At 43.9% G+C, this 12,928-nt stretch overlaps 1 protein-coding gene across 3 annotated transcripts in view; it reads left to right on the top strand.

The window, feature by feature from the left end:
* The window catches only part of Ntrk3 (neurotrophic receptor tyrosine kinase 3), a 358,909-nt gene that overhangs the window by 293,176 nt on the left and 52,805 nt on the right, over positions 1 to 12,928 (top strand). For all 3 annotated transcript variants that reach the window (XM_041656675.1, XM_041656673.1, XM_041656674.1), the window contains 2 exons: positions 7,320 to 7,492; positions 10,599 to 10,842. In XM_041656675.1, coding sequence (XP_041512609.1) covers positions 7,320 to 7,492; positions 10,599 to 10,842 — 417 coding nt within the window. The remainder of the gene's footprint in view (positions 1 to 7,319; positions 7,493 to 10,598; positions 10,843 to 12,928) is intronic.

Here is a 12,928-nt window from a genome sequence, read left to right on the forward strand (position 1 = left end):
TAAGGCGGGCTTCACAATGTTGATGACTAAGTAAATGCTCAACAATGAGCAACAATTGTTTTTAATAACTGTATTTATTCCTGATGCAGACAACACTGATATATTTAGACACATCATATATGACCCACCGAGCTTTTATTTACTTGCAAATTTTTTTCTTTTAAGGGACCAGAGACTAAATATTTAGGTGCTGAAGGCTGTGCACTGTTGTGTCTCTCAACCCTGTCTGTCCAATGGGAAAGCAGCACAGATATCACATGTACTGCCCGAATGGCTGTTTCCCAAGACAGAGATTTTACTAAAACAGGCACAGACAGCTGATCTGTGTTTTGAAAATAATTACCTCGAATATTGTCCCACAAAGGGCTAATGATTATTGATACTGTGCATTCTTGGAGTGAACTTGAGTGTCTTGGGCAAGGCTGACAGAAATGTTTCTAATTTTGTCCTTAACCTTCGTGTCTGCCCTGCTGTGTTATGTTTAATGAGTAGGAGGACTCTCATCCACTGGCTGTCCCCATGTCTGTCTGGGAAGTGGCAAAGGAGCCAGCTTGAGAGCTTTCCACAGGAGATAAAAGATTGACAGAGAAGCATGGGTCTCGGTCAGGTCTGTGGAGAGTCTGGCACAGAGAGGCGCTTGCCAGAATGTGTGAGGCAGAAACACACTGTGTCTCTGGTTGCGCCCTTTCCAATGGGTCTCCTCCTCCCCATGGGTCTGGGAAATTCATGAGGGCTCTGGAATTTGACACCATTTGTCAAGCAATGGAGCTAGCTGCCTAGCCCAGCCCATGGACCTCAGAAGAGTCTCATGTGCTCCAAGACCACCCAGGGATGCGAGTTCTCTGCTCTCTGTCCTGTCTGGATTCTCATCCTTTTGCAAGCCTTTCTCTTGACTCTGCTCTCATGTTTATGGAGGGCAATTCTGTACTGCTGGAGGACACTGGCACACATAGACCAAGATTAGGTTTCCTCAAAATTGGGTGTAGGTTTACAATCTGGTTTTTTTTTTTGTGTGTGTGTGTGAATGTTTTTTTTACTCAAAAGTTAATATATATAAACAAGGGTGTGGAAAACACAGCCCATTTTTAAGGTGCTTGCAGCCTGCTGGGGAGCCAAGACAAACACCTGTAAAACAACTGGAAGGCCGGATAAAACAGAGCATAGTTTGTGTGAGAGCAAGACATTAAACTCTGGTTGCTCTTAGGCACGCAGGGGCACAACTTCTCAATACCCATCCCGAATTGCAAATATCTTAAGACGGAGCCATTTCTGGTAGCACTGACCTGGAATTCCAGTATTTAAGAGGCTGATAGAGAAGGATCAGGAGTTTGAGTCTAGCCTGGGCTACACAGCTACATAGTAAGAGTCTGCCTGGAAACAAGCAAGCAAGCAAACGGTTGCTCGTCATTTCCTAGCCATGCAATATGTCAAAGAGCCATGACTGTCTTCTTGGTTATCTCATAGTTGACAGGGAGCTATAGCTCACTGTGGTTACCCTCCATCTTAAGAGAGAACCACACTGAGTAGCTTAGGGAAAGATCAAAATTCTAAGCTCAAAGTCGGCCTTCTACTGACTGTATTTTTTCTTTCTTTTTTTCTTTTTTTTTTTTTTGGTTTTTCGAGACAGGGTTTCTCCGCGGCTTTGGAGCCTATCCTGGAACTAGCTCTGTAGACCAGACTGGTCTCGAACTCCCAGAGATCCGCCTGCCTCTGCCTCCTGAGTGCTGGGATTAAAGGCGTGCGCCACCATCGCCCGGCGACTGTATTTTTTTCTAACCATCAGTTGTCAGGGATTCTATGGAATACTATTCATAGTTTCAAGTTGATAACATCACTTTCAATTAGTCATTTAATACCCAGTCCACTTACACAGCATTGGCACTCAAGCGAACTTCTTGCATGGCACATGGGAGATATTTTCTTATTTTGTACATAATAAATATCCATGTATACATACATATAAATATGTGTGTATACATATGTGTGCATATATATACATATACAAATATATATATATATATTTTTTTTTTCCTCTCTCTGTCATTCTATGTTGTGTCCCAAGTGATGCTCAGTGCTCTTCCAGTGCACAATGCATTATTCTTGTACTTTGAGTTTTTCTGTCTGTAGAATTTTTTTTAAACTTTAACCGATCACGTGGTTTATTTCCAAGACATCTAATTGGTGTCTAATTTTTGTTCTTTTCACTTCCTGTCTTACTTGTCTTTGTTTTTATTGTCTGTCTTGGTGGTTTTCTTTCTTTTTTTCCATTTTTGAGAGATGGGATCCCACTATGTAGCCCTGGCTGACCTGACATCTTTTGTGTAGCCTCTCCTAATCTCAGGCTTGTGGTGATCCTCCTGCCTCTGCTTCCCAAGTGCTAGAATTATAGGCATGCATCACCATGCCTGACGTACATGTGTACTGATCATACACATTGTTTGTTTGCGTGTCTTTGTGCCATGTATATATGCACAGTACCTGAAACTGTGGAAGTCCAAAGAAAACTTTCAGGAATTGATTCTCTTCTTCTACCAATGAATACAGGGGACTCAACCCATGTCTTCAGGCTTGGTGACAGGTACCTTTTCTCTCTGAGCTATCCTGTTGGCTTATATATTGTTATTTTCATAAGAAGCAATTATTTCTTCATTTTCTTGGAGAATGTCCTTATTTCGAAGTAAATATGGGCCTGGTCTGCAGGAATCCAAGTTCTTGTTGTGACAGTTTTCACAACTTGGATTTAGCATATTTCTTTGAATACATCTGAGCCTCAGCATTTGAGTTTCTCTGGGATTGGAGGGTTGTTTTGATCTGTGTGGCATGTTCATGGCTTCCAGTTATAGTGATTTAAATTGGAGCCAGAACTGAAAGCATTTGTGAAAAATTCTTAGGACAGAATCTCGGGGGATTTTTGGAGGGGGGGGGTTAATGTATTTTTATTTGTCATTTATGAAGTTTAACACAGGATGTCTCAACTTCAGGACTAGTGGCAGAGCAGGACTAGTGGCGGTGTTGGTAAGAGCTCTTGACTTCCTTGTATAGTGTTTAGCAGACTATTTTGGTCTCTGTCCAGTAGGTGCCAGCTCTCATTGTAACAGACAGAAATGCCCCTGACATTGCCCAGTAGAGCATGCAGAGCACGCTGTGCTTTAGTCAACACATTATCAGCAAAGAGTAGCGATCTCATGGAATTACAGGCAACAAGGAAAGATGGGGCGGGAGAGGTCTTCCTCAGAGAAAAGCATGTCCGGTGGTCACCTAGTGCCAAAGGGCCAGCCCTAAACTCGTACAGACAAGTAACATTGCTCAACAGGTTATATTTGAGAATATGGGTATACACAAAAACACACACACACACACACATATGCATATACACACACAGACACACCCTTGCAATAACAGTTGATGAATAAAAGAGGCCAGGATTTGAAAGAGAGTAGGGAGGGGTATATGATATAATCTTAAACATAAAGGAGAGAGGCTGAGTGGTGGTGGTGCACGCCTTTAATCCTAGCACTTGGGAGGCAAAAGCAGGCAGATCTCTGTGAGTTCCAGGCCATCGCGGGCTACAAAGCAAGTTCTAGTACAGCCGGGGCTCTTACACAGAAAAACCCTGTCTCAAAACCCAAATAAACACATAGATAGATGATAGATAGATAGATAATAAAAATAAGTAGAGGAAAAACACACAAAGCCTACAAAAAACAGCGATCTTAAAATCTGTAGCAGTGTTTGCAAACACTCCACTAACATTTTACTATTTTGTTTAGAATTGACTTGCATTCATTTTAGATAATACATGCAAGACTCTTGGTTTTATCAGGTGGCCACAGGACACGTGGTAAATTATTGGGAAGCTAGATCTTAATTCTTCATGGTCTTCTTTCATATTGGGTTTTTAAAACCTCAGCTTTTTATTGTTTTCTCAATTTTCCACATGATCTTTCTTTCACCACTAGCTGTTTTCAGTCATTTACCTTTAACACATCTTTGCAAAGTATTCATCCTGGGGTCTATGGAAACTGCCAGCTTCCCACTCATATTTAATTGTTTCTTATGATGCCTCATTACATGGAGTGATCATATGATCAAGTTTAACTCTCAAGAATAAATTTGTGGATAATCACAGTCAATTCCCAGAGTAAACTTCTCTTGGAGACATCAGTGCGTCTGTAGGTGACAAGAGTTGTGGAGGGTTTTGGGCCCCATGGCCCCAGTCAGTATGCTCTGCAGAGTTGAAGGGAGGTGCTGTAGGAAGTCTTACAGGCAGTAGTTACCCGCCCACTGGGGCATGGCCTCTTATACTATTTATGCGAGTAGAGCATGTGTCCAGTCTGTTTTCTGGCTGCGGGATTTGGTTTCTGATCTCCGTTCCAGCAGAGGATTCTGATTTGTGAGTCTACCCTTAAATAAATAACTGTCTATTTCTCAACTCTGAGCTAGTGTGGGATTTCTTTTTAGCGTCCTTCTTCAGGCGAGTACCCAGTCAACTGTCCAGTTCTATTTCTACAGCTCTGCTGGAAGTCTTTAGGACCAAGAGAATATTAAGTAAAAAGGTCCTGAGGCAGATAAAGGCTCACAGGTACAGAAAGACCAGTGATATTAAATCATAATAAATGAGGGGAACATGGAGTTGGGGAGTCAAAGTGGAAGGAGATGGGTCTAACTGACCTCTTCAGTGTAGGACTGTTAAGAAGTTGGGGTTTCATGCTGCAGACAATGAGGAATGACAACATATGAGAAACGGGCATCTGTTCATGAGGTAACCACCCCCTCTTTGTCCCCCTCTGTGAATCTCAACAAGGGGAAGTGACAACAGGTTCTGAGGGACAGACACAACTAAACAGGTTGCTTGTGTGCACACGTGTGAGTACTTGCTTGAACACTCAGGACTGTGCATATCTCCTATGCATGGTAAAATGAGTTTCAGGGTATTAATGAAATCTCAAAGATAACAGTCCTTGAAGTATCTTCTCCCCACCACAGAAAAGGCAAATGCAAGGCAGCTGTTGACCAGCATGAAGATGTCAGCTGTCTGGGAAGGATTAGGGCTGCTGAGCACATCTGTTCCTGCCTCCCCCTGTCCTAGTGAACATTCTAGCTGAAATCCTTGCTCAGGGCTGGAGATCTCAGCAGCTGGCGCATGTGGAGAACAGGACCAGAAGGGACATGTCCCCTACATTTTGAAGACAAGGAATTAGTTTCCACTTCTCATTGCCTGTGCTCGCTAGACAAAGCAGCCGGCCAGGAATGTCCCCAACTTCAGGCTCCATGGCAAGACCCTCTTTCCTGTGCCAACAGTTGGTGGCTATGATAAGCATCAACTCTGTCCCATGCCACTTCGTGGTGACCCATTTTGCAGTTGCCCAGCAACCAAGGAAGTATTGGATATAGAATCCCATGAGCGGGGCCAGAGAGCTTTTGGCCCAGTTTCCCTCCCCATTATTCTCCTGTCATCTCCGTCCCAGTTGCATTAATCCCCGGGTACTGTGGTCACTGACAGCTCTGGCCCCCACTTGCTATACTCCTCATTTTGACAGTTACAGAAGGACTTCAGGTTTGACCCACCAGCTGGAAATCCCAGTGTGAAGGGAGAGGGGAAGGGTGTGGAAGCCCTGGAGACAGCGCCTGCCTTGTGCTCCATCTCTCAGGAGGAACTCTGTCCGCCTTGCAGTTCAGGGTGCCAGCTTGAGGGACAGACCCTGGTGGCTACTGCCCAAGGGCTGAGAGCAGAAATATCCCATGGCTGCCCCTGATGTCGAGGCTGTGGGAGAGAATGATTTAAAGAGATGGAGAGAGGCCATTTGGCTGCCCCGAATCTGATCTACTTTTTTCTCCCATAAATCCAGCGTTCACATAAATCCTCACCCTCTCCCATCCCACCCATGCTCAGTTCCTCTGTTTTTTCTTCCTACCTCTTCCTCATGAAAATAAATGAGTCACACTCGGTCATCTTGTGCTCATGTTTTATGTCTTGTAGCTTAGGGCTATGGCAGGGAGATGGTTCACCAGAAAAGGTTATTTTCCCCATGGCACTTTGGCTGGCAACTCTTTGTGCCGGTATCAAGTGGCCATTACAGATATTTCTTTATTCATAGGTATCCACCAGAGCTGAAACAACCATCACATCAAATTACAGGTTTTGGGAGCAGGGGCTGTGGCTCAGTGGGCAGGATTCTTGCCTGGTATCCACAACACCTTGGGTTCAGCCCTCAGCAGTACATATAAGACCAAGCATGGTAGAGCATGGTGTAATTTAGGACTTCTGAGGTGGAAGCAGGAATTCAGGATCATTTCTCAGCTGTACAGCATATAACTTGGTCCAAAAAAAAAATAAGAATCAGGTCTGGTAAAAGTCACTTTCAGTATTTTTGTTAGTAGGCCATTTAATTGAACATTTTTTTTCCTGGTGAAATCCTGTAAATTTTCTAAAGAGGTGATGCTGATTGAAGTTGGGGTGGGATTTGAGATGAGGAAGCCACTCTTGTTTCGGTGGCCCTGGAGACATGCCTGCGAAACTCTAAGGTACCCCTCTGAGTCTCAGCAAAGGTGGTGTTTGCTCTTTGTGCTGTATTCATCTTCATAGAATAAGAAATGGTTAGATCTATACTTCTCTCTTGGTTACACTTGGGCTTGCAGTCCCTACAGGGAAGAGTCATAGCATCTTGGTAGAATGGCCTCCATTGGCTAATCACCTCCTTCTGCACTGAGACTCAGTAGCTGTCTACCCTGTCTTGCATGCATATAAGGCTTCCATCTGCCATCTTTAACCTTACTTTCCTGCTAGAACTTCTGCTAGGCCTTTGGTTGGAGAACACAGTGACTAGCCAAGCGCTCACTCTCCTCTGTCAATACAGCCTCTTTCACCGTTGAGACACAAGGACTCCCAAGGATGGCATCACGACATTGCCTGACTTCTGAAGTGTCTCGTGATTTGCAGAGATAAAGCATTTTGTGTGGTGCTGTTCAGTTTACTGTATCAGAGGGACTTGTTCTGTACGGGAGCTTTATGATCGGGGATCTTCCAGGCCTTCTGTCTCATAGCTTTGTTCCCTGCCACTCATGCTGAGAGAAGCTTGTGGATGGACAATAAATATAGGTTGAATTCACTGGCTGGAGCCTGGGATGTGGGGCTTTCCTTTGACAGGAATCAAAATGCTGAATGGAAAAGGGCTTCAGCAGTGTGCTTTGCCTTCATGTTTCAAAATAGATCATATTCACCATTGGTCCAGAAGGATGTGGTAATAGCTTCACCAGCTGGAGAAGACAGCTCTTTGTTCTCTGGTTGCTAAACACTGATGATGTTGTGTGGTTCTCAGGCCCTGAAGGATCCTACCTTGGCTGCCAGGAAGGACTTCCAGAGGGAGGCAGAGCTGCTCACAAACCTGCAGCATGAACATATTGTCAAGTTCTATGGGGTGTGTGGTGATGGGGACCCACTCATCATGGTCTTTGAATACATGAAGCATGGAGACCTTAACAAGTTCCTCAGGTAAGCAAGAATGGACAAAGTGCCCCACCCTGTCCTAGTGAGCCTTTGGGGTTTTCTCTGTGACCAGGATTCATACTTGCCACTATGAACTCAAGTCTGAGCATGACAAATCAAAAGCACTGCCCTTATTTTCCTTCTTCCCTCTATTCTATCTCTATCTGTCTGTCTATCGATCATATCTATGTATCTATGTATGTATGTATCAATCAATCAATCAGTCTATATATCTACTTATCATATCTATCTATCAATCTATCGTTTATCTATCATTCATCTATCTATCTATCTATCATCTATCTTTGTCTATCTATTATCTATCTATCTATCAATCATCTTTGTCTATCTATCATCTATCATCTATCTATCTATCTATCTATTATTTATCTATCATCTCTCTCTTTATCATCTGTCTATCTTCACCCATCTATCTATCATCTATCTGTCTATCCATCATATCTATCTATCTGTCTTTGTTTATCTATCATCTACCATATCTATCTTCATCTATCTATTTATCTATCATCTATCTATGTATCTATCATCTATCTATCTGTCTGTCTATCTATCTATCTATCTATCTATCTATCTATCTATCTATCTCTATCTCTTTTGATCTGCCACCCAATACTTCTAACAACAGCTCCATGAAGTGGTCATAACTTGATCCATTTATAATTAAGATAAGCCTCCATTCCTCTTACACTAAGGACTGAGTTCTTCAGGAATCAATTTCATTCTGAATTCAAGTTCCAGAGATATAGAGAATCTAGTGGGTTTTCTCGGTATCTCTGGAGCAGTTATTTGGACCCCTGACTCATAAGGAGAGATCTGACGACGCTTTCCAAGTCTGACTCTACCCTTTCCTTTCTCAAAGTCTGAATGTTGACAAGTAGAATTTACCTGAATACAAAATGCCCTTTCTTTATCAATCACCTCTGCTTTCTGTTGAGTTTAGAGTTTGATACCTTCACATTCATCATCAAAAAGTCTCTGGTCAGGGGAAGGGAGCAGGTTAAAGATATAACTACTAATCTCACTTGACAAGTGAGACACTTAAGACATTCCCACATTAGGGCAAGAGAGCAGACAGCCCTAAAACCAGGGTTGTGAGTCTCAGCCTGAGATCCTCATAGGATATACCCCAGGCCTTACTCTTCTTCTCAGTCCATCTGAGAGCCAAGAAGAAGAGTACAGGTGTCTCACTGTGAATACAAAATTCTAAGTCTAGCTGGAAAGGAGGCAATGCATAAGAATTAAAGGGTTAGGTCTGGAGATAAAATAAAGTGCTTGCCTAGCATACATAAAACCCTCAGTTCCATCCTCAGAACCACATAAACCAGTCACAGGAGTGCACACTTGAAATCACAGAATTCCAGGGGTGGTCCAGATTCTTACCTGTCTTTCTAGGCTCTGTTAGTCAAGCCCAAGCTTCTCTCCAAAGCTAAAAACTGAAAGCCTGGGTCACATCAACCCTTGCTAGGAGTGGGCTTGCAGTCTTCTTTCCAAAGTGCCCTCTGCTTGACCTCCGGGGTCAGTTCTACCTGCTAACATGTCTCCCGGGTTAGTGGAGTTTGGGGCCGGCAGGAGTGTATCCTGGTATACTGGAGTGGGAACTGGCCTCCTGCCATATCCCTGGCTAGCTGATTCAGTTGCTTTCCTATGGAGGGAGGGGGGCAAGGCCCACCAAAGATAATAAACAGAGTGTGTTCCTATTTAATGGCATTTCTCAGTGGAAATTGGAGAAGCAGTAAAGCAGGCCGGGGCTTTGCAATGCACCAGGGCTAGTTGGTACTCCACTCCGTAAATAAGGGCTCCGGTGTGGTTATGGCTCATTGGACCTTCGGCAGGAAAGAGGGAACACTGAAAGTGATCGACCTGACAGGGCAGGGTGTTATCATAACACAGACAGGCTTGATTTGCGCGTGGGAGGGAGTGTGGGGCTCCCAAGGAGACAGAGGGTTTCTACACCCTGCCTTGCTTTTGGTATTGTGGAGTGGTTAGAAGTGCGGAGCAAGCCTTACATCACTTACAGCTGGGGGTTCTGGGTTGCCTGTCAGGAGTATCAGTACGGGGAACTTGTCAGAAGTCCAAATGAAGGAGCACTGCATAGCCAATCAAAACTCCAATGGGCGAGGCCTTATGATCTCTTTAAAATCCTTCTTAGACCCCTTATGGCAGCTTTTACAGGTGAACGCATATTTATAGTCATAGATAAAATTCACAGTATGCCTCTTGGCCACCATATAGCTATTCTGAAATATCTAGGACTTTGGTTGAGCTTTCTAATCATTTTGTGCCTCAACTTAAAAAAAAAATCAGAGTATGAAGATTAAATATGAAAATTGAATGAATGTATTTAAAACTATCAGAATAGCATTTGACATATACATGTAGTAAGTGTTAGTGGTTACCTTATTAATTATTCTAGAATAAGCACCTAGCATCTGAGAAGAATTAGGTGGTAGTTAGTGAAAGAGGTTTGTTCCCTCCTGACGGAGGAAGGTCATTGGCCAATAAAGAAACTGCTTGGCCCTGTGGGTGGAGTAAACAGAACAAAATGCTGGGAGGAAGAGGAAGTGAGCTCAGAGATTCAACCGCTTTCCTCTCGGGAGCAGACGCCTGAGAGAGACGCCATGCTCCCGGCTCCTGGGCAGACACACGCCATGAAGCAAGCCGCCAGGTTAGACATGCTGAACCTTTCCCGGTAAGACCGGTGCTCACCGATTATTAGAGATGGGTTGATCGGGATAACAGAATTAGCCAGTAAGGGCTAGGGCTAAAGGGCCAAGCAGTGTTTAAAAGAATACAGTGTCCGTGTAATTATTTCGGGGCATAAGCTAGCTGGGCAGGTGGCCGGGGTGTTGGGGACGCAGCCCCGCCGCCGCCCTTATTACTTCACCCTCCCCCAGCTGAGTACATCTGTGTTATCTTAGTGGGGATCTTATAGTTTTACCCATAGCCACACTCACTAGAAATAGGCTCTGGTAGCTGGGAAAGGAGATTTCCTTCATTTCTGCAGGACATTCAAGCGCACTGAAAACCACCAAGTCTTCGCCTTTGATCTATCGAGTTCTCTCTGCTCCATCTCTCTTCCCCCTCCTTGCAGGGCCCATGGGCCAGATGCGATGATCCTCGTGGATGGGCAGCCACGCCAGACCAAGGGGGAGCTAGGGCTCTCCCAGATGCTCCACATCGCCAGTCAGATCGCCTCGGGCATGGTGTACCTGGCCTCGCAGCACTTCGTGCACCGGGACCTGGCCACTAGGAATTGCCTGGTTGGAGCCAACCTACTGGTGAAGATTGGTGATTTCGGCATGTCCAGGGATGTTTACAGTACTGATTACTACAGGGTAAGGAGACCTTCCCAGCTGCAGGACTCCGTTTCCAAGCTAGTGCCTTGCTTACATGTCTGTCATTGTCCATTAACCCTGTCACTATGGTGCACGTGTATGCACACGCATGCTCACATATGCACTCAACAGTTATCTTTTCAGCCACTCCTGCATCTTGGCATATCATGGCAGGCCATTTCTCCTTCCTCTTTGACATTAGGCTGGACTCTGTCTATACATTGCAATAACCTGCACATTATGATCATACTGAATCTATGCAAACAGAGTTGGATACCTATAGCCTACAGCTCTATGTTCAAGCGGACACTCAGACAGTCTAACTTGGTGCTTTGTCAGTATTCCAACCCATCCCCTGACCTAGCCTCACTCACAACATGTTTTATTCTCTGAAATTACCTCATGATTATGTGAGGGTGGTCTCATTTCCAGAGGCCGATCTTTCTGGACAATGAAACCCAAAGTAAACTAGAAGGGGTCAGAACATTGCTAAACATAATCCTACTGGCCTTGGGAAAAAAAAGAAAGTAAAGCATCTTGTCAGTTTCTGGCTCTGAAGAAAGGGTGGCCCTGGAGAAAGGCTGACTGTAAGGAAGCTTCATTTGCATATAGTTATCTTTCTCCCACTGCAAGATCTTTTCTCTCATTTATGGGGAATCTCCTTATCACACAACATTGAGGTTTTGTATATTATTATGGCCAGGCTAAAGGTGAATGGCCATGAATGGCATTTGTCCCAGAAAGAAAAACATGGGTACAACTTGATTCCTACAGATGGGGTCATGTCTGCAAGCTGATCGGGAGAGACCTCCTTCTGCCATAAGGAAGATGGATGTTGCCTATAGTGGCACTTACCTGTAATCTCTTTCTTGAAAGGTTGAAGCAGGTGGATCTAGAGATTAAAGTCAGTCGACAGAGAGACACCTTGTCTCAGAAAAAAATAAAAAGGAAAAAAATTTAAAATAGGGAAGACTTACTTTGGGAACTTTGACAAAGGGAGGAGTTTAGATTTGTGGTATAGGACAATATTGCACAGCAAAGAAGGTTTTCTTCTTTGACACATGAACAAAATTACCACAAACCATAGACCTTATGATGATACAAGAATACTTCTTGAAGTTTCAGAGGCTCAGGCAGCTTTCACGTCTATTAAAGGCTGGCTCTGTGGTTCATAAATGGTCTTTTTGTTGTGTTCTTCTATGGTAGAAAAGGCAAAGGGTCTCCTTAAGGTTCCTCTGTGAGATCACTAAATCTAATGATCTAATGACCTTATAAAAAAGTTCTGCTTCCAGTCCTTCTTCTAATATCATTACCTGCCATTCTTCTGCTATGAACCAAATGTTTGTTTCAGTTTGGGGACTAAGGAAACATAACAATAAGTTCATAGCAGGAGAACGGAAGCCAATTGTCTAGTCATGGTAGGAAACAAATTATCATATTGTGAAGTATGCTCTTGTTGCCTGATCTTGGTAAACCAGGAGGCTAGAATTTGGGGCTAACAAGTACATATGTTCTTGTTAGATTTATTGGGTGCTCCTGGTAACATTGTGATATGTGATTGACTGCTCAGGTATGGATACTGATTGCTCAAGGAGCTTCAGTTTAGTAACAGTGCAGAAGAAAGTGGGATGTTTTAGAAATGCCCATTATGATGACTTCAGAGTGTCTTGTTCATGGTTCAACCAAAGGATGGCAAACCATGGGCTGTCATGAACACACAGGAGGCAAAATAAACCAAAGCTGGTAAAAGCAGCCTGTCCCCAACAAACTGGCTGGATTTAGTCACCCATCCTACCAAGTATCCCCAGATAGAGGAAAGGGAGCACGGTGTGGCACACCCACAGGTTGATGGTCAGAAAAGACCTATCAGGATGTACAAAAACATAGTCTTCAGCATTTAGACACTTCTCTCCACCAGGTATATCCAAAGCTTGGGGTGTGGTTACTAAGGACATTCATGGGTCATAGAGCCTAGCTGAAGTCATTTAATAATCTTCTGTTCTATAGAGTGGAGTTTCCTGTCTTGCCTGGCTCAATTCAGATCTATAGTGGTGCTGATGATAGTAAGGGATGGATTGCTGATTTT

The sequence above is a fragment of the Microtus oregoni genome, unplaced genomic scaffold, assembly GCF_018167655.1.
Source record: "Microtus oregoni isolate MIOR12 unplaced genomic scaffold, Mior012 000000F_ref0000247, whole genome shotgun sequence".
NCBI classification, from domain to species: Eukaryota; Metazoa; Chordata; class Mammalia; order Rodentia; family Cricetidae; genus Microtus; species Microtus oregoni.